General features: G+C 33.9%; 2 protein-coding genes across 2 annotated transcripts in view; one reads left to right on the top strand and one right to left on the bottom strand.

The window, feature by feature from the left end:
- Window positions 1-15,597, top strand: part of LOC129804614 (division abnormally delayed protein) — a 255,512-nt gene extending 239,915 nt beyond the window's left edge. Inside the window, exons 7-9 of the mRNA XM_055852103.1 lie at window positions 8,600-8,810; window positions 13,012-13,156; window positions 13,693-15,597. Of these exons, the coding sequence (XP_055708078.1) occupies window positions 8,600-8,810; window positions 13,012-13,156; window positions 13,693-13,856 (520 nt within the window). The 3' untranslated portion in view covers window positions 13,857-15,597. The remainder of the gene's footprint in view (window positions 1-8,599; window positions 8,811-13,011; window positions 13,157-13,692) is intronic.
- A 4,077-nt stretch (window positions 15,598-19,674) lies between these two features.
- On the bottom strand, window positions 19,675-21,067 carry LOC129804621 (bax inhibitor 1). The gene is made up of 2 exons (XM_055852116.1): window positions 20,779-21,067; window positions 19,675-20,708 (listed from the first exon to the last, which is right to left on the bottom strand). The coding sequence occupies exons 1-2, from the start codon at window positions 20,823-20,825 to the stop codon at window positions 20,045-20,047; spliced, it is 711 nt and encodes a 236-aa protein (XP_055708091.1). The 5' UTR covers window positions 20,826-21,067; the 3' UTR covers window positions 19,675-20,044.
- Window positions 21,068-24,129: the final 3,062 nt, after the last annotated feature.

Below are 24,129 nucleotides of genomic sequence, written 5' to 3'. Positions count from 1 at the left end.
TATTATATTTGCATTGCAATTATTACAAATATACCAAATAACAGGTTCTTTTACGTATCATTATATCAAAGTGTCTTAAAAATAATCTATATATAATTACTATAAAAATTATTAAAAAGTATTTTCTTAAATTTTAAAAATTGATTGATCAAGTCGTGTCATTTTCCTATTTACGAATAGTGGAAAAAAAATCATATTTTTATGTCTCATTGCTTTACATGTTTACTAATATTATTAATTTTAATTCTATTTTTCGTTAACGATCAAAAAATTCAACATGTTGAGGATTTATCTATCTGCGAAAGAAGGACGAAGTTCTTTTCAATTAGAAAAAAGTAACGTCTTTTTTACCACAGAGAGTATGTTTTGTGTGTACAAAATCGTTGAATTACTTCACATATATGGGTTTTCAAAACGAAATTTAATTCATGGTTTTCCCAAAAATGTTTCTTTCATATTTATATATGTCATCTCCTTTGGCGAAGCTACATTTTTTGTTATTCTTTTGCATTGTATAATCTCTAGAGTACGTAAAATCTAAAAGTTCATGGAAATTCGAGAAACAAAAAAGGTGGCCGAAATTGCAAGCTGTCCGGAATTTGGCACACTTACCCTAGTGCCGGAACTGAGTGTAGTCTGATAAAAAGATTTTTTCTGGCCTTAAATTTTTGATACCTTCGTCCTTGGTTAATCCAAGCTCCAACTTATGCATCTATCTATAAGTTGAGATAAAGACATCTCTACTAAAGTCCATTACATTATTTAGCAAGTTCCTGTAATCATGTGCTAATGCTTAAACTTGTACGGAACATCTCTTGGTGTGTTGGAAAAAATTGAAAATTCTCCTCATTTTTCCGCAAACGTGACTTTTCAGCACCTCAAACAGGTATTACACTATACCTTCAGGTATGCTATATACCTCCACTCACCCTGAAGGTGCAAATTATTCCGCGATGGTGAGATAGTCGAGAAAAAAAAGTCTTCTTGACATCATAAAGTCTCCTCATTAGTGATTTCACGTCTGTCGCCACTTTGGCTGGGCTGTAGGAGAAAAGTGCGCAATGACGATGGCACGTGGCTCTAATAAGACTCCCAAGGAATTTCATGTGAGAGAGATGATTCAATTGACCCACTGAGCGAATGACGACCTTGTGCGGAGGTCACAGCGAGGTCAGATGGATCAGAACTTGTGGGACATGCTGCAGGGGATTTATTTTGGGTGGCTCAATCTGGGGATCAGGATGCTAGGCAGACTGAACACGTGTGTGTTTTGGAATTGGGACTGGGAGTGCAATTTGTGCAGATTGGATGCATTGAATTGAGAATCACGCGTTCAATTGTGATAAATTATGCTGAGATGAAATTGGTGTGGATGTGAATGGGGCGGGGGAAGGAAGTCATTAAGAGTCGGTATCAATTGCGCCACTTCTTAATTGATGGAGAATGTCATCAATTGAGGATTTTGCTGTTTACTCCTTACAGCTCGCAGATTTGCTCTTTCCTTTCGCAATCTATTGTTCGCGTGTACAAGTGTCTTATAAATTTTCACCGTGTCACAATAAAGCAATTAATTAGATTGCTTTTCACTTCTTTTGCTTCCGATGGCCCATTTTACTCTCGTAATTAAAGTTCTGCAGAGTTGAAGAATATTAGATACCAATAGTGGACTTCAGGCTTTTGTACGATTAGACAATTGGAGATATTAATTTAAACTAAATAATTGTCAAATATGACAGCGCGTTTTATTGTCAAACACTGAGAAAAAAAGAGGGTACGATTACATTTTTCCTCATAACTTTAACACTTTTTAGGTGTAAAAATATATCAACATTTTTTAATGTTAAATTTACAAGTTCGAAGGCAGGACACAGATGTCCCTTCCGGAAGCGTCAGTGGAGATGGATTCAATCCAGAGTAAAAATACTCAGTTTCCCAAAGCTTTCGGCGTACTGCACGCCTTCCTCAGTGGCTACAGAGAGGATTTTTTTATTACATAAAATACATTGTACAAAAAGGGAAAAAACAAGGTGAGCAAATCTTTATACACTTACTGACTGAAACAATTTGTTCTCCGGATTTCGTTAAAATTATAAATGTTACACCAATTGGTCGGGGGGAGAAGAAAGCTGACAACTACAAATTGATTTAAAAGAAAATGGAGCGATTAATAATCAAAGATCTAACTAGAAAACCAGAAAAAATTAAAAATTAAAAATACCATGGATCTTCATCACAAGAGAGACAAAGAACTACTGGGGACAAAACAATTAACGGAATTTACAATTTAACGACTTTTCAATTTGAAAACCCTGGAAAGCCTATTGGGAGATGAGTTGGTCTAAGAGTCGGGTAACCCCGCATAGATTGCATTTAGACCAGCAATGTCATCTCTTTTGTTACATACATTGTTTATGTTTTTCTTAATGTGTAACGCTTCTAACATCATTCTTTTAGAATATATGTTGTGCTCGATATTTTCGATTTTGACTCAACACGAATTCTGGACAAGCACAACATATATTCTAAAAGAATGATGTTAGAAGCGTTACACATTAAGAAAAACATAAACAATGTATGTAACAAAAGAGATGACATTGCTGGTCTAAATGCAATCTATGCGGGGTTACCCGACTCTTAGACCAACTCATCTCCCAATAGGCTTTCCAGGGTTTTCAAATTGAAAAGTCGTTAAATTGTAAATTCCGTTAATTGTTTTGTCCCCAGTAGTTCTTTGTCTCTCTTGTGATGAAGATCCATGGTATTTTTAATTTTTAATTTTTTCTGGTTTTCTAGTTAGATCTTTGATTATTAATCGCTCCATTTTCTTTTAAATCAATTTGTAGTTGTCAGCTTTCTTCTCCCCCCGACCAATTGGTGTAACATTTATAATTTTAACGAAATCCGGAGAACAAATTGTTTCAGTCAGTAAGTGTATAAAGATTTGCTCACCTTGTTTTTTCCCTTTTTGTACAATGTATTTTATGTAATAAAAAAATCCTCTCTGTAGCCACTGAGGAAGGCGTGCAGTACGCCGAAAGCTTTGGGAAACTGAGTATTTTTACTCTGGATTGAATCCATCTCCACTGACGCTTCCGGAAGGGACATCTGTGTCCTGCCTTCAAACTTGAATCACTACGTCAGTTTTCATATTTCGTTAAATTTACACCTTTTTAAGGGTAAAATTAACATGAAGAAGGGTAACTTTAACCCCCAATACACCTGAAAAGCATAATATTTACACCGATTTCGGATCAATACTGCAGGGTAAAATAAACATTTCCGGAATGTTATTTTAACTTTTTCAGATTTCTCTCTGTGAAATCACACATTTGTCAAAGAAAAACAAATCTTAAAATTGAAAGAAAATTTTACACGCATTAGGGTAAGTGTGCCAAATTCCGGCCAGCTTGCAATTCCGGCCACTTTTTTTGTTCCTCGAATTTTCATGAATTTTTAGTTTTTACATACTCCAGAGATTATACAATGCAAAAGAATAACAAAAAATGTAGCTTCGACAAACGAGATGACGTGAAAAAGATATTGGAAGAATTCCCGAAAGGCAAAGAACTATGAGAATGAGGGTGGCCAAAATAGCGCACCAAAGCTATGTCTACATTTTTATCCATTTTAAAATGTATTAAGAAAGATTTTAAAGTAAATAAAGACGATAAACTGTCTACAAGGTTCTACGCATCACTCCTTAATAGAAGGAATGAAAAAAAAATCAATTTCTATTAAATATATTACATTTCAAACATGAGACTTTGGCGCTTGCATGCAACTATGCCGAAATTTGGCACACTTACCCTATTCATAATATTTCTTGCTCCATTTCAGTAAAATCCTTGGAATTAAGACTTATATTTAATTTTGTCAATAAACATATGCAATGACAAATGGAAATTTGATTATGATTTATCAAATGAAGCAAATATGCTCAAATTAGCTTAATATTTCTTAATTGTGTTACAATTGTTTGTCATTGAGTGTTTTTCGCAAAATTTACAATAAATATAAGTATGTTAGTTTTATATGAGTATGTAGTTTAGCAAAAAAATCTTCGAATTTCAAACAGTTTCACACCCGAATTTCTCTGTAATTCGGATGACATTTTGGTTCCAAATGCACGAATTTGAGAGAGTTCAATTTGCAAAAGAATCACATCTTTTAAAAACATTTCAAGATTTATCACGTCTCGCAAGATATAATTTTCACTTTCGGTATTGATGATTGTAATCTCTCATTTACATTTAATACATTGTAGGGGGAGGCTTTGAACTTTCGCATACAAAAATGATGTTCAAGTTCAGTGATTTTTTCTGACTACCATGCAAACTGTATGGATTCTCCAACTATGCCAAAAAAATGTCCTACTTATAAGGTTTATAATCCCACCAAACAAAATTCCAGGAAATCCTTAGATTTTCCTCCAGAGGAAAATGAAAATTTAATGGCGATTTATCCGATAGATGAATCAAGTTTCTATTATCGCACACGATTCACGCCATCATTGAACACCCCATTTTCACCGTAAATTTTGCACCGGACACTAAAAGTTGCACATCATTGTTTAAAGGGAACTCTAATCTACTTGATTAAACCATTTTTATATAGAATAAAACATTTTAATATCACTTTTTTGGAACTTTTCTGAGAGATGTTTTATTGACATTAAAAACCATTTTTTTGATTGGTTCTACGAGAATTTCACTCCGGAAACGGTTAAATCTGATGAATACTTTCTTAAAAAGTCCAAATATCACCAAATTTACACGAATCAATAAGTTTTTAAAGCTAAAAATTGACTAAAACTCTGCAAGCGAGAAGACCACACAAGATTCCACCATTCCTCCACGGAGCCGGATATGCACAAAAACGTTTGAATGCGCATCATTGAAGATTTCTCTGTTCCTGCAGCTGCAGGAATCGGGATTTAGCACAGATATTGAGCTGCAGCAGGTGAACAAGCTAAAATTTTCACAAAACAGCTTCTCACGGACAATTTCTTTTCTTTGTCATGCAAAACAACACAATAGTGAGGTTATGTCAAAGATTGTCAAAAAACCAGTTGTAAACTGTATGAGCTTATTGCAGATGTGATTCTTTCATTGCACATTCAGTTTGTGCAAGCTTGAAAAATATTTTTATATCAAAGAAATGCAAAATTGCTTAATAATTACTCAACTGCAGCCTATTTGAGTCAAATTACTTCTTGTTTATCAACTTTACGATTTTTAAGTTTTCCTTTTTAGTGGTGGATCAAATCGGTAGATTACAATAGATGTGAATATGAGGGATCGTATCTAAAATGAAGTTTCCTGGAAAATATCTGAAAGAAGCAGTCTTCTATGTGCGATCGATGAATCTGAGTCAAGTTTGTGAATTTTGTTCCACCCACAAAAAGTGCCTGTTCAGCCTAAAAGATTTTTACATAAATCTGATTCCTAATAACCCTTCTACCCTTTGTGATAGTAGTTTTTCAGAAAAGTGATATTAATTCTGCACAATCGTATGAAATATTGCACAGCAAAATTACAGTTTTGAACCTGTTTTTATTTTTTGTTTCCTGAAACTAGGAAAAAAGGATTAGACTCTCAATTTTTTCAGGAAAGATGGGATTTAAGGTTAGCTATTACAATATATAGCCATATGTGAGATTCATAAAGGAATATGGGAGAAATATGAAGTGTCTGAAGGTAGCGTATGTGCGAACGATCAAAGCCTCCCCCTATTATTAATTTTCCAAATTTTTATGGCGAAATTTCGGCAAATTCTTCAGGGACATAAAGATGTTTATCAGAAGTGACATTTCGTTAAGCGTAAAATCTTGAAATTTTGGTTCTTGATTAATGTATCGCCTCAGCATAAGAAATCTTAAGCTTGGAAATCTGTGACAGCTTTAAATTTTAATTTTGAACTTGGTCTCAAAATTGAGACCATTGTTTCTCATTCTCCCTCAAATTAAAATATTGAATTTATTATTTTTTTTCACTATTTTGGTCATGAAATTTAATTAAACCAATATTATCTTTTATATTTTAAGTTTCTAATTTTAGTAAGTTTGGCAATTGACATGTAAAATGAAGGTGCAAATGACCACACCAAATTGTAAATTTATTAGGGTATAGATATTCCATTTAATGCCATACCACTTCTAATAAATTACCAAATTGCAAAATGAATTACTTTGACATTGCAATGCTCTAGTGCTAAAATATTATTAAGATATATATATAAATTTATTATTGAGTGGAATCAAATGGGTCATCTACTTTAAATTAACTAAAAATATTTTCTGCTATTTTATCAAAATTTATTGACATTTGGTGTGACAAGATAGTCAAAATATTTAGTTGAATTTACAGCTAAATATATTTACAACGATATAACTGTCGTAATTTTCAAATACCCGTCTGACCAGATATGCATGAATTATAGCCTGAATCAGGGCTTAATTCAAAACTTACTTTTAAGAAACTCCCATAGAAAATACCCCTTAGAAAATATAAGTGAATGACACAGTTTTGCGCTCATAGCGACGAGCATTGGAACTACGAAAAATATGTTAGCGGCCATGTTGCTCAGCTTTCAGTAACAAAATGGAATATTTTTCAAGAGATTTTATTTGTTTTTAAAATTAATTCAAAGATTTTCAGTAATTTTAGTGAAAAAATCGAGTCCAGAATTAAATCCTAACGTTCAAATCTTAGTGTTAAGGCGTTGAACATAGCCTATAAGTGTGTGCTAATTAATAGCCTTAATGCAAGGGCCCCTTACTATGTGTCAGACTGGTAATATGTTTAATTTTAAACTCATATCTGGGGCGTATAACGACCTTAGAAATATAAAGTTGCAATTCTATTATTTTTTTTGTTTGATATGTACGAATGAAATGAAACACGAAATGCAAATTACAAAGATTCCAAATACCGATTATTTATAGAGTGTAGTGATAACATTGAACAAATTGCAACCCTAAAATAAGTGTTTTTATTTCTTTTTCGTGGGTATTTTTAGGAGACAATTTTTTACGCAATGAGTTTTGCTTTTCTAAAATGTTAAATCGTTAATACCAATTAAATAAAACATAACATTATCCTTGTAGCTTCTGCCGTTTGTATAACATTCGAAAGTGAAATTAGGAAGCGTTATTGACATTTTCATTCGCCCGCCAGTGATGCAAACGTGGCAAAATCTAGTCCTTAATTCGGGCCTACCACTCAGATCTTGCCGATGAGGGCTATAAAAGGGCCTAAAGCTGAGTGTTAATTCATGGCTCAACACTGGGCCCCCTTACCTTGTGTCAGACGGGTCAGTATCAGTAAAGCATCTGTAATCAAACTTAAAATGAAAGTTCAGTTTGAATTATCTCTGATTTTTGTTTTACTAAATGAAAAACCAAAAAAAAAAACTTGTGGATTGCTCAAACTTGTTAGTATCCCGGCTAACACATTATGTACTTATTAAGTATGTAATAAAATTCTTAACGCAATTGTAGTAGGACTGTTGAGCCTAGGGGAGTCGGAGGGAGCAGGCCCGTCCTGACGAAGAGTCTTTCAAGCCAACAGTACCAATCACTGTCCAGTTAGGATATTGACTCTGAGGAGTGCAATAACGGCTAACTTCAGAGGCACTGTATTGCTACTCTCCGTGAATAGATGGAGTAGTGAGCGGGCGGCGGAATATTCCGAAGGAGTATACGAATCGATTTCCTCAGTCGGCCTTCACTCGTGATAAGGAAGCCGGATTCGTGAGCTCTCGAGGAAAGACAATGGAGGCTCTATTCCGGGAGACTGCAATGAAGGGCGCCCTAGCATATTCTGGCGTTAAGTCTATAATTTTCGTGCTACACAAAGACTTAATTTTAAGGAGTTCTAGAACATCCACGTACTTTAAAAAATATATATATGGAAATGAGACAAACGCCAGCGCTTTTTAGCGAGTTGCGAAACTAATATGGTGTGACTCAGCCTTGACACTAAGTACTTAATTAAGGCCTTTGTTAAAGTCCTTAATAAAGTAGTTTGCATTAAAGACATGTAAAAGTATTTTCACAGAGTACTTAATTATGGTCTTAAAATTAAGCACTTATTAAGTATCTTCGTATTTTTATCATATCCCCTTGATGAATATGACCCATTTTTTAAGGAAATGTGGACCTAAGACCAGATATTATTAAAGTATATTGCTATAAATTCATATTCATTACAGGAATATGGGAAAATATGAAGTGTTCCAAGCCAGAGTGTATGCGAATCCTGAAAGCTTTCCTCTATTTTTTTTAAATATTCAAATAGGAAAAAATGAGAAATAAACACTCGTTTTAAAGTATTAATTGTAAACTTTCGTATTTAGACTGCGTAATTTTAATTTGACCTTCAAAGTCTTATCTAAATTTTTCTCAACTCTTGTCTTTGGGCAAAAACATCCGAAGAATTGGAGGAAAAATGACAGCCAGGGAAAAATGTCAAGTCTGAAAAATTGTTCTTGAGCTTTTCTTTTGACTGCGTCATCGTTTGTCTCCCATTTTCCCTATTTCTCTACACTTTAGTAGTCTCCAGTGAATTAAGGTCGTTTTTTTCTTCTCTGTATTTTGCAGCATTTGTGAGGATGAGGAGTACGAGAGGGAAGATAAGGGATGCTGGACTGGGGACAGAATTGGTGAATATACCCATGGAGTGATTGCCACGGGTGCAAATTCACAGAAGTACAATCCTGAGGTGCCATTGGAGAATCCTTACCGTGCCAATACCAAAATAAACGAATTAGTCGACAAATTAATCAACCTGCGCCAAACTGTGGCAAATGCGGTAAGTCACTAAATTTTCTACGCCGTACACTAATTCAATTGCCACAAAAATTAGGTTGGAAGTTGTACCAGAATTATTTATGATAGTCCATGGAATTCTTCTGTAATACTTTTCGCTACCGTTGAAATTTAATAGCAGAATATGTTATAATTTATGGGGAAAAATAATCTATTCAAAGTATGGGTGAATTATTAAAGACATTTTCTATCGCGAGGGCGATTGAGAGCAAGAAGAATATGGAGATAGTGTCATGTTCTCACATTTCATATTTTTATTGGTGATTTATTGGTAATTTTGCCAATAAATAATTTCAGTAGTTGAGCGAGATTTATTATTTCTGTTTCAATTTTTTGCACAAAAAGCATTCTTTATCTCCCATTTAAAAATAGTCACTGTATTTTTTTGCCGAGATGAAGCTTTTCCCTAAGGGTTCTTTTTTGGATAAAATGGGAATATCAGATATGCTGATTTTGGGGATTGTGAATAAAATATGTTGTAAGAGCAATTTCATGCTACTGGGTATTTTGCTCTTAATTTAATTTAAATTATTCACTGGAGAGATATACTATACGTTATTTGAAAATTTTATGTTCCATTTTGGGTATTTTACATTGATTTTTCAATTTGAAGAAAATTGTTGTGTTTTCTTTTTTACTTTATAAAAAAAACCGCAATATAACTAGCAAGAGATAGATTTAGACAGTCAGTAGAATATTCTAGTTTGCCTTAGAATAAATATTGAACAAATTACGTCAGAATAAACATCTTCTTTCTTATTTTTTGAAATATTTATCAGTATGATCCTAACATTTCTTTTTTACAAATTATTGACAAAAAAAAAGTTAATTTGCTGAGTAGTTCCTCGTCTCCCCTAATAGACTTTCTTGGGCTGTTTTAGAATTTTTAGTACAAGTTTTTTTTTTCAAATTACTAAAATCGTTAATATCGCAAAATTATTTTATGATCTCCTTTAAATTTATGAGCAGAAATTATTACAGTAGAGCCTCGCTATAGTCCATATTTGGTTCCAGATTTGACACTTGGGTCGCACTATAGTCTATGTCATTTTTTTAAAATTATCAACGACTTTTAGTATAGAAATTTCTCGACGGCTTCCACTTTCTTTGCGATTGTGGTACTTGTCCTCGCTCTCTTCATTATGGATCACAATTATCACAACTACTCAATAAAGTTTGGCAAAAATATTAAAATAATTATGACAACATTGCATGTCGTGTACTAAAAATCATAACCTAACTTAAAATTGTGGACTATAGAGCAATGGCCTATAGCGGGGTTCTACTGTAGATAGAGTTTTTGTAAGTGACAGCTAATGAAGTGTTCTAATTTTCAATTCGATTTTCTGTACTATTTCTAATAGTTTTACGTGAGTACCTTACTTTGTTAGGACCTTGACAGACCTGAGGATTAGCCGAGAGGCGGCTTAGCGTAATTATATTCGAAATAATGGTTAAACCACATTTCTACCATTTTCCACTAAGCCGTCTCTCGGCTTAAGTCATAAGTGTGCCAAGGGCCTTAGATGTATATATTTTTTGAAATATTTTGATTGTTTTATATCTATTAAACTTTACTGTACATCTAAAATGTTATTACATCAAATGATCAACTTAATAACTTAACAATTAAGAGCTTGTACTAAATTTAGTACAAAGAATTAGTTGCATAATGAATTCATGAAAAGCTTATTCAAAGTCAATAATGTGCATTGGATTTAATGCTTGCAACTTCAGGCCATTTCTGTAATTATTTTCTTTTAAATTTAGTGAGTATGATCGATTGTAATTAAAATGTCATCATGATGCTAATATAAGTTGTACTAAATTTAGTACTGTTGCCTAATTTTTATTTGTATGATAAATAAGATAATCCATATATTTCAGTTTTTCATAGCTCCAATTTACTAAATATTGAAAATTATTATTATTAACTAGTGGCAATTAGTACCCCAAAAGTGGCTATTTCTACCCAGGCCGGGGTACGTGTACCCAATGTGTCATACTTTTTTCATTATCCTCTCAAGAAAAAGCCAAGGATTTTAGAGCTTTGAACTACACTGTTTCATATAGCCAATATCCTAATGCTACTTATGAAACATAAAAATATTAGACAAAACTTATTATTTTTTCACAAGTCACTCGCGAAAAAAAAGCTTCATTTGCTGGCTAATTCTACCCCTGTCTCCCCTACCTCTTCCTGAACAAAGTTTCTGGAAGTTCAAAGGGATTGTTGGAGTCTCTCAAAATTCTATATCTTCTGAGGCTCTTCCTCCTAAAAATAATACTTATTTATAAAATAGGGAATACAAATAACACAAATAACTTACCTCAAGTTCCTATTTTGCAACTTTTTTAAGAAAATAATAGCGAAGAAAATACCAAGAGTCACCGTCGACATTTTCACAACATTATTTTAAATGTCAAATTATCTTAATCAGTTTTTCGGCTTCCGCGAGAGGTGGTCGAGAATAAATCAGCTACTAATCAGTAATTTGCTGATTCCACTGATGTGTCTGAATACGAAAGCAGCTTAGGAGCTTTTTGGAGACTTTTTTAATCAGCCAAATCAGTAATCAGCTGGGATGTCTGAATTGGAAAGCAGGTTTATAAATGTGTAATCAATAATCAGCTGAATCTGTGAATTGACCCCTATAGTTCGATAAAATACACACTCAATCATCTTTTTCATTTAGTACAATGTTCTAATTTTTGTTTGTTGAAGCTGTAATTATAAATTCGTTCACAAACAATAAGTAAGCTTGCTTTTAAGATTAAGATTATATAATTACGGGACTTTGATACCTAAGCTTTAATAGCCCTCTGTATCTCCCGCGCTCCTTCTTTGATCAAAACCACTCAGATTGCTGAATGTATTTTAAAATCTTTCCTGGCATGCAATCTTGCTCCTCAACAGACACAGCCACCTCCTCTCTACATGCATCCAGGGTAGGGCACTCCCACAGAAAGTGTTCAACAGTTTCCAGGGCCACCCCACAGCCCCTGCAGGATGCTGCCGTTACCAGCCCCATTCTAAACAAATGATAGTTCAGAAAATGGCCAGTGAAGACACCCACCACAGCTCTCAAATCCGTTCTGCTTAGATTAAGCAGAAAGTTACTCCACATCAGTGAAGGTCTGCTAATTAAGGCCTTTGCTTGTCTGCAGCCCTGGCAGTTCGACCAAAAGGTTTTTTGTTCTTCACCCAGTCGTTTAACAGTCTCTTCTTTGAGAGTCTCCAGTGAGATGCCCAAAACGGGCAGCGGACCCACAAACTCTTTCATGGCTGCCTCCTTTGCCAAAACATCAGCCCTTGAATTACCCTGGACACCCGCATGTGCGGGACACCATATTAAAGTTATGTTGTTCTTCATACCTACTTCCTTCAATTTATCCCAGCACTCTCTTGACAGTTTAGTGCGAAACACCTCGCCTTTGAGCATATGTAGAACGAACTTACTGTCCGATACGACCGCAATGCTCTGATTCTCAAAACCTCGCATTCTGATCACATTCATAGCCATCCCTAGCGCATAGATCTCGGCCTGCATCACTGTTGTGTGGTTACCCAAAGATTGCGAAAACTCCAAAGCTTGCTTTAAATAAGTAAATATATGTACTTATAAATAAGTATACTTTAAAATAAATTTTATCGGGGGTAAATAGCAATGTTTTGGTTGTACTAAATTTTAGTACAATGAATCAGACGGTGTAAGAAGTTTATGGATTTATCGACAGGCAATCTTTAAATGGGAAATACGTTTATAACTTTCAAATACAGTGCCCGCTTCGTTATTCGGATAATCGGGGACAAAATGACAGATGTCCGTTTCGTAATCCGGATGGATTTTTTGAATATGTTCAACGTCTCGAAAATGTAATACAGTTTGTTTTTGTAGAATTAGAATAAAAGTTTTAAATAAGATTAAAAAGACATAATTAGAGAATTCTATGCTATTTTAGTTCATTTATTAAACAAAAACATCACAGGATAATTCATTTTCATTGCTGAATAGACATGCATACATAACCTCAAAATTATTTAATATGTAAGCGTTGATAACTCGTCCGGATTACGCCGATCCGGATTAGAGAGCGGGCACTGTATCTCTCTCGATTGGTACTAAAATTTTAATGATTAGGCTTAGTAGCTTAAGTAAACCCTTGTGTAACTTTCTTTACAGATAAGCCAACACTCGAATCACGTGGACTCAGACAAGATGCAGTCGGATATGGCAGAAGGATCTGCCATGTGGAACTCCGACAATTCAGATGACAGTGATCTGGATGGTATTGACGGATCGGGTTCAGGCGACGGAAGTCTTCGCGGTGAGTTTCTTTTTTGTAGTCTTGTAAGGGAATTCTATAACAAATGATAATGTCATATGGCAAATTTTTGTGATAACTCAAGTGCAGTGGGTGAATTCTGAGATGGTGAGTTTTTCACGTGAGAAATTCACTGCTGTGAGATCACCTTTAGTATGCATTTTGTCAAGCTTTCGTAAAAACTTTCATGTAAATTCTTAGACGTTGTAAGTGCTTCACGTGGAATTTTTTGTGAAAACTCCACTAAAGGCTTACAGGAAACTATCTAAAAACCGTGAGTTTCTCACGTGAAAAACTCACGCATCTCAGAATTCATACTCAGGACATCATTAATAAGGACCAATTAGCATCGAATGTTCATTATAAGGGCTTTTTTGAAGCTCTCAGTGATTGATATGAATTGCATTTTGCATAGAGTTTTCCGGAATTTATCACATAAGAAGTGTCAAATTTGTCATAAGACATTGTCATAGATTACAGAATTCCCCTTCGGGTCTGTTTAAAAGAGGGATTTCTTGATAATTTTTTTTTACTCGCAGGTCGCGTTGGAGGCGTTCCTTTCGATACTACTCGATCACCATCCCTAAGTCCTGGAATGGGTGGATCTCCGGACAAAGTAGCTTCCGGAAATGCTCTGCGAACGTGGAGTTTTGCTGTGGTAACTCTTGTCAGTTTTCTTGTGATGCTTGCCAGCAATCACTGAAGGTTCTTAGCATTGTGACGAGTCTCTTGCGAAGCAATCCATCTCCTCAATTGACGATCCCTCTCCCTCCCCCTCAGTCAAAGATCGTCCAATAATGAGGATGGACACTATAATTTCTAATTTGACTGTTCTTTCATCGATGTGAATCTTGTTTCTCTGTATTTTCTTCCTGGATATTACGATCAAGGTTTTGAAGATATCCCAAAGTGTCACATTATTCGTTCGAAAGCAATATTTTTGGGTCTACCTTTTTTTTTTTAAAAAAAAAATATATATAAAAAGTCTCATGTATTTTGTAAATATTCGTTTTAGAGAAGAACAAATTGAAAAATAGTTTTGTTTGGTCAAAAATTCGTAAATTCTGCCTTTTTTGAAAATTTTAAAAATTCGTTTTTTGAATTTTAAATTCATTTTTTTAAGAATAAATGTAACTTTTTTGTATTTGTGTGTAAATTCATGGGATAGAATCGCCCAGATTTATCAGGCCAATATCGAAAGATGAAGAGAACAAGAATATTTGGAGGAAAATATCGTGTTACGTTTATACATATAGGAAAAAAAAGAAATATTCAAGAAAAAAAAAGATATCATATAAATGTAATAAAATATTAATAATTTATTAAGTGTAAATAAGACACAAATCATGTGGGAAATGCAGTGGAGATAAATAGTCCTTTTTCTTGTGAGAATCATTTCAAAGAAAAAAAATGTGAAGAAGGAAAAAATGCCTAAAGAAAAAAGGAGAAAATTGCTAGAATTGTATGAATGAGATTTGAATGATCTAGAAGAAAAAAAATGGTCTAAAGAGTGGGCTAAAAAAAATTGTGCAGAGAAAAAAAATTCCAAAATTGTCCAAATTTGCAATAAATATATTGTTTAATTTATTTTCCAAAAAAAAAAATTAAAATTTATTAAAAAATCTACCCCATTTTATCATGAAACAAATCATCATTTGATCGCCCTCTTTCGTGAATGATTGCGATTGGTTGATTAATAAAACTGTGATTGAGATAAAACTAATTTTTAACCTAAAGATTTATGAAGAGAAAAAATAAAGAAAAAAAAACTAGGGAAAATCTATGAAAAAAATAAGAATGTTAGTGTGTATAGAAAGTATTTCTATTTAAGTTATAATTTTACAAGAAGATCGCAAATTAATATCAATTAATCAATTTCTTGTGTAATCAATTTTATTTTTTCGTCAAAGAAAAACTCATTAAATTGCATTTATTTCTTAGAAGAAACAAAAAAAAATATAAGAAACTTGTGAGTGTACCAAGAAAGTGAAAAGTCCTGGAAATAAAATTAAAAGAAAAAAAAATTGTTGAAAAAGAAAGAGTCAAGAATTGTTGATAAAATCGCATATAAATTGCATCGTAAGTTTGTTGATAGAATTTGAAAGAGAAAGAAAATGTGAGAAATTCACGCAATTCCTGCGTGAAGATTGGACTCTAAAATGTACTGGAGTGTGCTGAAAGGGAGTTTAATTATAAACTGAAGAAAATATTTTGAAGCCATACATTGTACATACTTATTATTAATTATATTTTTGTTGAAGATACAAGATGAAGAAAGAAAAAAAAACCGTGGAAAATCTGATAAAAATGAGCAAATTAACTCTCGCTTCTCTAAACAAAAAAAGAACACACAGAATTTGTACAATAAACATATGTATGATGACATTTATTAATGTCCTACAATTTATGATTTTCAAATAGAGATTGATGAAAACCACTAAAAAGTTACTTTTTTATTATTTGATTAATTTGAACTCTGATCTCTTAATTTTAAAAGATTGTATTCGTTACCGTTCAAAAATTGAGCGAATTTTGGCTCAATTTCTCCCTATAAAAAATGTTCTCTTCGTTTCGTACGATATTCCCTAGGAAAATTTATAGAATTCCATCCACGCAGTCTTCAAGCAAAAAATCATCTCGTACTCGATGAATTCTAGGAGATCATTAATGCATAAATTTCCACGAGTATTCTTATTGATATTTCCAGAAAACTGTAAGATTTTGTTCAGTGATATAACCAGGGAGGGTGGTTGAATTTTTCCCGCTTTTCCGAGGAAATTTCCTGTAGATTTCCTTGAGAAATCCTGACAAATAAACGGAAACTGGGGAATTTTTCCTAGGAATATTCTCAAAACATAGCCTCTTCCCCTCAATTTATAAGTGCACTGTTCTACTGTTCACCTCTGAGCGGGTTAGATGCTAGGCCCCGGTACACTCGAGTGATACAAGATTGGATAACCAACCCCAGTGGGAAGTCAAGAATCTGAGGCAACGAACAAGGGATCTAGTCCTTCTAGTGCAGGCCTGAGCTAAAAGAAAAGCCGAAGTGAATTTGGTGGTGCCTGTTGGCATTTTTCGCAATGCTGTGAAAATTCACGTAGAGAAAATGAGAGGTTTTTTAATTTGAAAATTTTTTAATTCCTTAGTTAAGGCATTTTCACAAGAAAATCCTTTTCATAATTTAGTTGAATATAGCTATTTGGGTTAATTGTGAATACGTCGATATTACAACAAAAACTTTGGGATGAAATTATGAGCTGGAAAACTGATATTCTTTTGAAACATTCTTTTTTCTACAGTAGTATAAAAAGATGGTATCATTGGATGCAGAAATCTTAGATCTACATCCCTACAAAATTTTATGTTGATTAAGATATTCCTGGAAAAGTTACAAGAAAAAAACTTAAAATCAGTGTGCTCAATTATTGGGTTTTTTGCCCAAAATTTTACTGCAAATAACTTAAAATCAGCTAACCACAAGATATTTAATGCGTAAGTATGATACAATAGTTTCAAAAGTTGAAAGTAATTACCCACCCGGCAATTTCTGCAGAATTCTGCAGAAATTCGTCAGATTTGAAAATGTAACTGCCGAAAATTCTGTAGAATTTTGTTTTAAAGGTGGATCCGATCGTTGTATGAAAATTCTGCAGAATTTTCTGCAGAATTTCTACAGAAAATTTTATGAATTTTCGGCACTTTCCTCCAGATGTCATTCTATCAAAATGGACTTGGAATATTTACTCTGAAATTATTTATCAACTTGGTAGAATTTATATTTTATAATCACGATTTTCATGATATATTTTATATATATAAATACAGTAGACTCTTCGTTATCCGGATGACTGGGGGACAAAATGACATTTAGGTTTTTTGAATGATCAACGGTTTTTCTATTTAGTGCAGTGTGAATTATTTTCTGTCTGACAAAGAAAAAGAGAATTTTCTTCGTGGTGTGCTTATGTTTCATTTTTTATCACAATTATGTATTAAAAACTTCGATACAATGTTAATAATACTTTAATTCACTCTGGACATCCTATTTTATTCTGCTAACTGTGCTCGCTGGGAACTTCATGTTTAGTAAAAATAATTTTGAATACATCAACCGCCAGTGTTTGGCAGCTGTCATCCGGATATCGAAGTGCTGGATAACGAAGAGTCGAGTGTACTGCGATGGTATACTGCCTATATAGAAGGATTAAATAGCAGTATTAAACATACTTCCGATCGAAAATTCTGCATTTTTTGATAAATTGTACAAGAATTTTCTTGAGAACAAAAAGAAAATTTACGATGTGGTTTTCAACTGAGGCCTTTAAAATTATTTATTATTTATGAAAAAAATGATTCTTTTCATTTCATTAAGTATATTTTCGTCAATTTTTTCAATAAAATATATAGATTTGAAATAACCGTCTCTGAAGCGGCCATTACCCGTCAAATAATATCTGCAGATATCTTTAAGATTTCTGTAGAGAAAATCTACACCTCTACAGAATATCTGCAGATAAATTCTGTAGATATTCTTACGAATTTTATTTGGGCTTGGGACAAAATTCGTCAGAATATTTCGGCAGATTTTCTGACGAATCTCTAAACGAATTTCTGTAGATATTCTGTAGATTTTTTCTACATTCCAGACTTTCCAGACAAGATGTGTCAGAAGAGATGGAAAAATTTTTCACTGAAGTTTGCAAAATTCTATAGAGTTATTCTTAGTGATATCACGGTGTTTATATAAAATAAAGAATTCTGTGACGCCGTGTTACAAGTAGAGAAAAGTGAAGTGAAAACTTTAAACAGAGTGTCGACCAAAATTTCATGTTTTTGTATCATTCGATTGGCGATTTTTAAGAAATTAGTTTTTGCTCGCAGTTTTTTTACTTATCTAAAATGTGTACTCGGTAATGCTTGTTAAGCAGAGCATACAATTTTCTTTATAACTTCTACAGTTTCTTCATAAATCAACAATATTTTTGTGAAGTAATGGAGGTTATGCAGATTTTCTAGGGAGAAATTCTGCCGAGAATCTGCAGATTTTCTCTGAATGTACTAGAATATACCTTTAAAATTCAAAAAAACCTCCGAGTAAAATCGGCAGGTAGAGCAATGATTTGACGGGTAGGTAACGGGTGTGAGACTTCGCTTTACTTGAGACCAATTTTGATAGCTTTGGTTAATTGCAGTGAAATTAATAAAAATAAATCTTAGCTGTCAAACATTAAAGCTCTCTCCTGTAAAGTTTACATTTTAGACTTACAATAGTCTTCTTCGGAGCCGACGATATCTGCAGTGCAGGTGATATCTTTGAGATAAGGGAGATAAGTTATGGAAACGCCGTGATGCATGCAAGATATTTTCGGCGGCCATTTTTCAGCCTATTCAGCGCCAACGGTTCATAAGAAATGTATTTTAAATTTACTACGTGAAAATTTTTGCATAAATTTAGGGGCTTTTCAAAAATTATTTTATAAATGAGCTCCCAATCCTCCCAATAGCAGGGAATTCATATCAAATTCTTTGAGTCCGTTTTCTCTCAATCTGTACTTTCCCTTCGAGCGTTCATGCCTTCGAAAAATGTGACTTTCTTTTATTTTTCTAAGAGACATTACACAAGATCCCTGCATTATGCACAGTTTCGGGACCGAAAAAAGTGCGGGAAATGGCATTATTCATCGAGAAGATTTGCATACCAGCAGGGGCTTTCTTTTGAATAAAATAAATGAAGTAAAAGTATTTCAAACAAAAAGATTCAACTGTTTAATAGAAATGCATTAACAAACAGCACTTTTTGGCCAGAGTTCTTTAATAAATGGTTAGAATATTAAAAAAAATAACCTTAATAAAAGAAATGATAGTTTTATTCTGAAAAAGGTGAAAAAGTAGCAAAATGTTTTCAAATTTCCCCCGTTGCAGCATAGTATACATTCAGGCGTATTTCAAAAATGATTTCATAAATTGACTCCCAATGGTAGGCAAATTTGCATAATTGTGTGCATAATTCCATCAGGTGCATAATCCCGAAGGACTTAATGCCGGGACTGAGTGTATTTACACATCTAAACAAAATTATTTAAGAATACCTTTCATAACTTATCAAAAGCAATCAAGAAGTGAAAAAGATATATAGAAATTCCTAAGTAGTTGATAAGAAATTTTTTAGAACAACTTTTCTGCAAAAAAAAAGCCTTCGTCATTGAATTTTTTTTTCGTACAAAATATTTGATCACGTAAATAATTTTGTTTGACGAAATATTTGTTTAAATGAATTTGGAGCGATAAAAAGTTTATTGAGTGAACAAATGGTGATCTCTTTGCCGTATAAAATGTTAATGATCTAAATGTGTTAGAAAATAGTTCCAAATATCATCCCAAATGATTAAAAATTGCAAGTCATTGGAGAATGTCACACTCTCGAAGTTTAAGAACTTTCAATGGGAATATTTTTCTCTTATCGATACGACATTGAAGACATTCTGCGTTTGGTGCGAGCAAGAGAGGCAAAAAAGAAAATCTATACACAAGTATATTGATTTATTGAATTAATAATATAACACCATATTTCATTGTATATTGAGTTCACGAATTGAATTTTTCTTTTCCTTTTTTTTTATTTCAAATTACATTATACAATAACTTATTAAAATATGGATTATTCTCTCTTCAGTGATCTCTTATCTCCTGAAAACAAACAAAAAAATATCTTCACCCTTCCCACTCTCACTCACGTTTTTTTGCTGCTTTTCCAAAACAATATTTTTTTTATACACAAAATGCCCACATAAAATAATTTTATTTAATATTACTCACTTGGGGAGGTGATACTTCCTGGGATTTACCTTTGGCCAGGATTTAGGAGGGGGGTAGTAAAAGGAGGTTTAGCTTTTAGTTATTTCGCTTCTTACGCTGCTGATCACGTTGCTCCTTCTGCGAAAGAATAATGAGGAGACGACGGAACACACTGGCCAGATCGAAGAAGAGATCCAGGGAATGTGCCACGAAATCCTTGTTGCCCATGCGACATTTCTCCATGATGGCTTGAGTGTCGTAGAGGATGAAAGCCGACATAACGCCCAGTCCGATGTAGAGTTGACTCTGATAGACGAGACTGGAGCGCAAGAAGAGATTCACGAGACTGAATAGGGCCATGTAGCTCATGATGCTTAGCAGGAGCCCACCGAGGAACAAATACTGTCCTCGACGGGCGAGCAGAGCGGCAGCTGTGAAGGAGACAAACACCACACTCGTGCCCACAAGAGCTGTCACAATGATCTGTGGATTGAGCATAATGACGTGGTCAAGAAGTGGTCCCATGGAGTGACCTGTGCAGAAACCAAAGCCCATCAGCAATCCCAGACGCGTAGCCATATTCTTCCCATTGTCCCTTGTGAAGTGCAGTGCCAACAGGAGTCCCAGTGAAGCCAGAGCACTGAGAATTCCCGCCTCCCAAATGCCCCAGATGTGAACAAGTGCCCCAATAGCTGCCACAGCAGTCGTTGCAGACAGACAGCAATACACCTTGGCCAGGTGCGTACGAACGGGGGCTTCACTGCAAAATTACAAAATTCCCAAGGTCACTTCCTGACTCACAAATTACTCCAGCGCACAGTGAAACTTACATTTTCATTCCCATATTCCGGGAAAATTGCTCAAATGAGTACGACATCTTTGTTGACCTTTCCAAATTCTTCCTTCTCGCTCAGCGAAATACTTTTCAGTGACACAGAACAATAATTTGCAATACGAACACTTGACAAAATCAAATAAAGTTCACTCGGTTTTATTTTGCTCACACAATGGAGAAAATTCCAGATAATCTGTTGAAATTTCTACGCAATCTGTGAAAAAACAGAAATTTAGATTGTCGCCACGTCGAACGAGGAGGGCGTGCCGGTCGTTTAGGAGTTTCGAACGCAAAGATGGAATTTCGAAAAGAAAAATGTTTTATTACCCCATGTGAGTTTTATGTATCGTGTCGACGTGTTGTGTAGTAAATTGTAAAAAAGTTTTTAATATTTTTTGTTTGAAAAAATAAAGACTGAAAAAACTGAGAGACGAAATGAATCAAAATTACCTGTAAGTTATATGAATGTACTGTCAGAGGAACCAATATTTAAGGAAAAAGTCGTTTTTCTGCTTCTGTAGTGGTAGTCGCATTTGAAAAAAAACGTCGTCGAGATTGTTTTTTAAAGCCAATTTGTGAAGTTTAATTAATGAAATTTCAATAAAAATTGGTGTTAACATAAAGAATATAGTTTTTAGAATTAGTTTAGTGACAAAGAATTGGTTAAAAGGCGTCATTTGATAGCAAAAATAAACTAAATATGGGTCACCCAGCGACTTTTGCAACATTTCATAATCCGTAGAAAATTATGAAAATCACGTGGAGTATCGGTGATTTGCAAATTGGAATAGAAAATTGACGAGTTTTGGAAGCATTTGTGACTATTTATCTTTTGAATTGTTCGTGGAAAATTCTCGTGGCGGACGGTGCCCTTTGCGACATTTGTGGTGATGTTTTTCACGTAATTTTGCACGGAAGTAAGCAAATTTCCGTAATAAATTCATCAAAAATTATTCAAGAAGTCGATAATGAAGGAATTTGTGGAAAAATTCTGTGATTTTTACTGCTTTTTCTTGTGTTTTTTTTAGTATGAAAGTTGGCATGCTAAAGATAGAATCCAGACCAGATTTTTCATCTGTTTTGGGGCTCTTGAGGACTTTTTTTTAGTCATCCAGACATTCTAACTTCTCTGGAAGAGACCCTAGAAGTTCTACATAGCCTTCCAGACAATTCGTGAGCTGTTTCGAAGTCCTCCGGACACTGAAATCCATTCCATTAGATCACCATAAGTGACATTGACTGGAAAGAAATTCCTTTTTATCCTTCAAGAAATGGAAAATTTCACATCCTTTGCACTGTAAGGATTCTAGAATAGTTTCTTTATCTTTGTAAAGGAAGAAAAGAATAAAAAACTTACAAGAAACATAAAAATTTTCCAATTTTCTATCAGTGTTCGTTAACGAACTGTCTTTTGGCCTCAAAAAAACATGCAAGTTTTACAAATTTATCAGAATTATCGCATTTTTTATATTTATTAGACCTCTTTCAACAAAATTAGGCAAGAAGAATTCCTCAAGAATAATAAAAATTCCTAAAAATATTAAAAATTAAATGCAACATCAGCCACTTTTTTTTTTAGTGTTGCCAGATTGAAATGCAAAAACGACTTTTTCCTTTAGTGTTGGTTCCTCTGGTACTGTACAAGCTTATTCTACTGAAGAACCCATAAGACTCCAAATGAGATCCTAAAAGTAAGTGGTACGAGAACGAGCATAAAGGTCTTCTATCGTTCTCGGTAAGAAAATAAAATTCACTCGTTTCAAGATAAATTCTTATGTATTTTCCGTATTTTCTATGTTTACTAAGTGTTATTCTAACTAAACTAAACACTTGATAGCCAAAATCGGTAAAACGAGTAAAACTGACGACGCGATTCTTAATCATAAAATTCAACTCACAAAATCGAGTATATGGAAAGTCTTTCAGGTTTCGCACATACTTTGACTTGAAGCTCCAAACATCTTATATTTTTCTAAAATTCTTTTAATCCTTTTAATGAATTTGATCTTATAGCAATATAACTACAGTAGACTCTCTCAAATTTGGGCATATGGGACCGAAATGTCAGCCGAATTAGACAGAAATTCGGGCGACAAACTTTTTGAAATGCAACAATTTTTTATTCATGTGCATATAGATATTAAGTTTACACACTCATATATAACGTAAATTGCATGAAGATCCCTCAATAATGCAAAATCACATCAAAAATAAGACAAATCATGCCAAATTTGAGAATATTTGATTCATTTGATCATCACAAATCAAACTTGAAAAATGACAACAGACTTTTTTCAAATGTAACTGATGCCCGAATTAAAAAGTAGCCCGATCTTAAAAGAGCCGAATTAGCGAGAGTCTACTGTAAATAGATAGTCTTAAGTCACTCATTTCCCGAAAAAAGGTCAAATTCATTAAAGGAATATGAAGTGTTCGAAGTCAAAGTAAGTGCGAAGCCTGAAAGACTTTCCCTGGTGAGATTGTAACAATTATGTGGACACTAAACAGAGAGGGATAGAGTGTTGGGATGTTTTCGGACCACTCCCCTCCTTATACAGGACGTTCCGGCTTAGGTGAAAATGGATTGAACGAATTTGATATGAATTGGGAGGATTGGGATTGGGAGCTCATTTATAAAATTATTTTTTAAAAATCCCCTAAATGTATGCAAAGTTTTTCACACAGTAAATTTGAAATACATTTCTTGTGGACCGTTGGCGCTGAAGATAGGCAAAAAATTGGCGCCAAAATATCTCAAATTTTAAAATTAATTAGTATAGAAATTGCTTTGGATAATATTTCGGCCACGTTGATTCCTGTAGGTCCTTACTCCTTACTCTTCAGGAACTCTTCTGAGGTATTTTCCCCAGCAACTTGTTCGTATGAACGATACTTTGCTTGTTTTTGCATTGTACAAACTCTAGAATGAAAAAAAATCGTAGAATTTCGAGAAACTAAGGTGGCCGACATTGCAAACTGGTCGAAATTTGGAACAATTCCCGTATAATATATACAGTGCCCGCTCTCTAATCCGGATCAGCGTAATCCGGACGAGTTATCGATGCTTACATTCAAAATACAGTAGACTCTCGCTAATTCGAGTCTTTTAAGATCATGCTACTTTTTAATAATAGTGGTAGGCAATGATGCATAGATGTGTTTGCATAATGCCATTTCCCATTATGCATAATCCCGAAACCCCTGTATCCCGTACTGTCCCGGTTCGGTGGTACTCTAGTTTCCTCCAAGATAGTAGAATCATTAGTCGATAAATTAATAAACTTTGCTAAGATAGAGGGTACAATAACCTTTATCCGAAAACCAAATCGCGTGAAACACGCTTATA

The sequence above is a fragment of the Phlebotomus papatasi genome, chromosome 2 (assembly GCF_024763615.1).
Source record: "Phlebotomus papatasi isolate M1 chromosome 2, Ppap_2.1, whole genome shotgun sequence".
In the NCBI taxonomy this organism is placed as follows: Eukaryota; Metazoa; Arthropoda; class Insecta; order Diptera; family Psychodidae; genus Phlebotomus; species Phlebotomus papatasi.
Note: the sequence above shows the minus strand (reverse complement) of the source record. Positions and strands in the feature narration are given on the sequence as shown.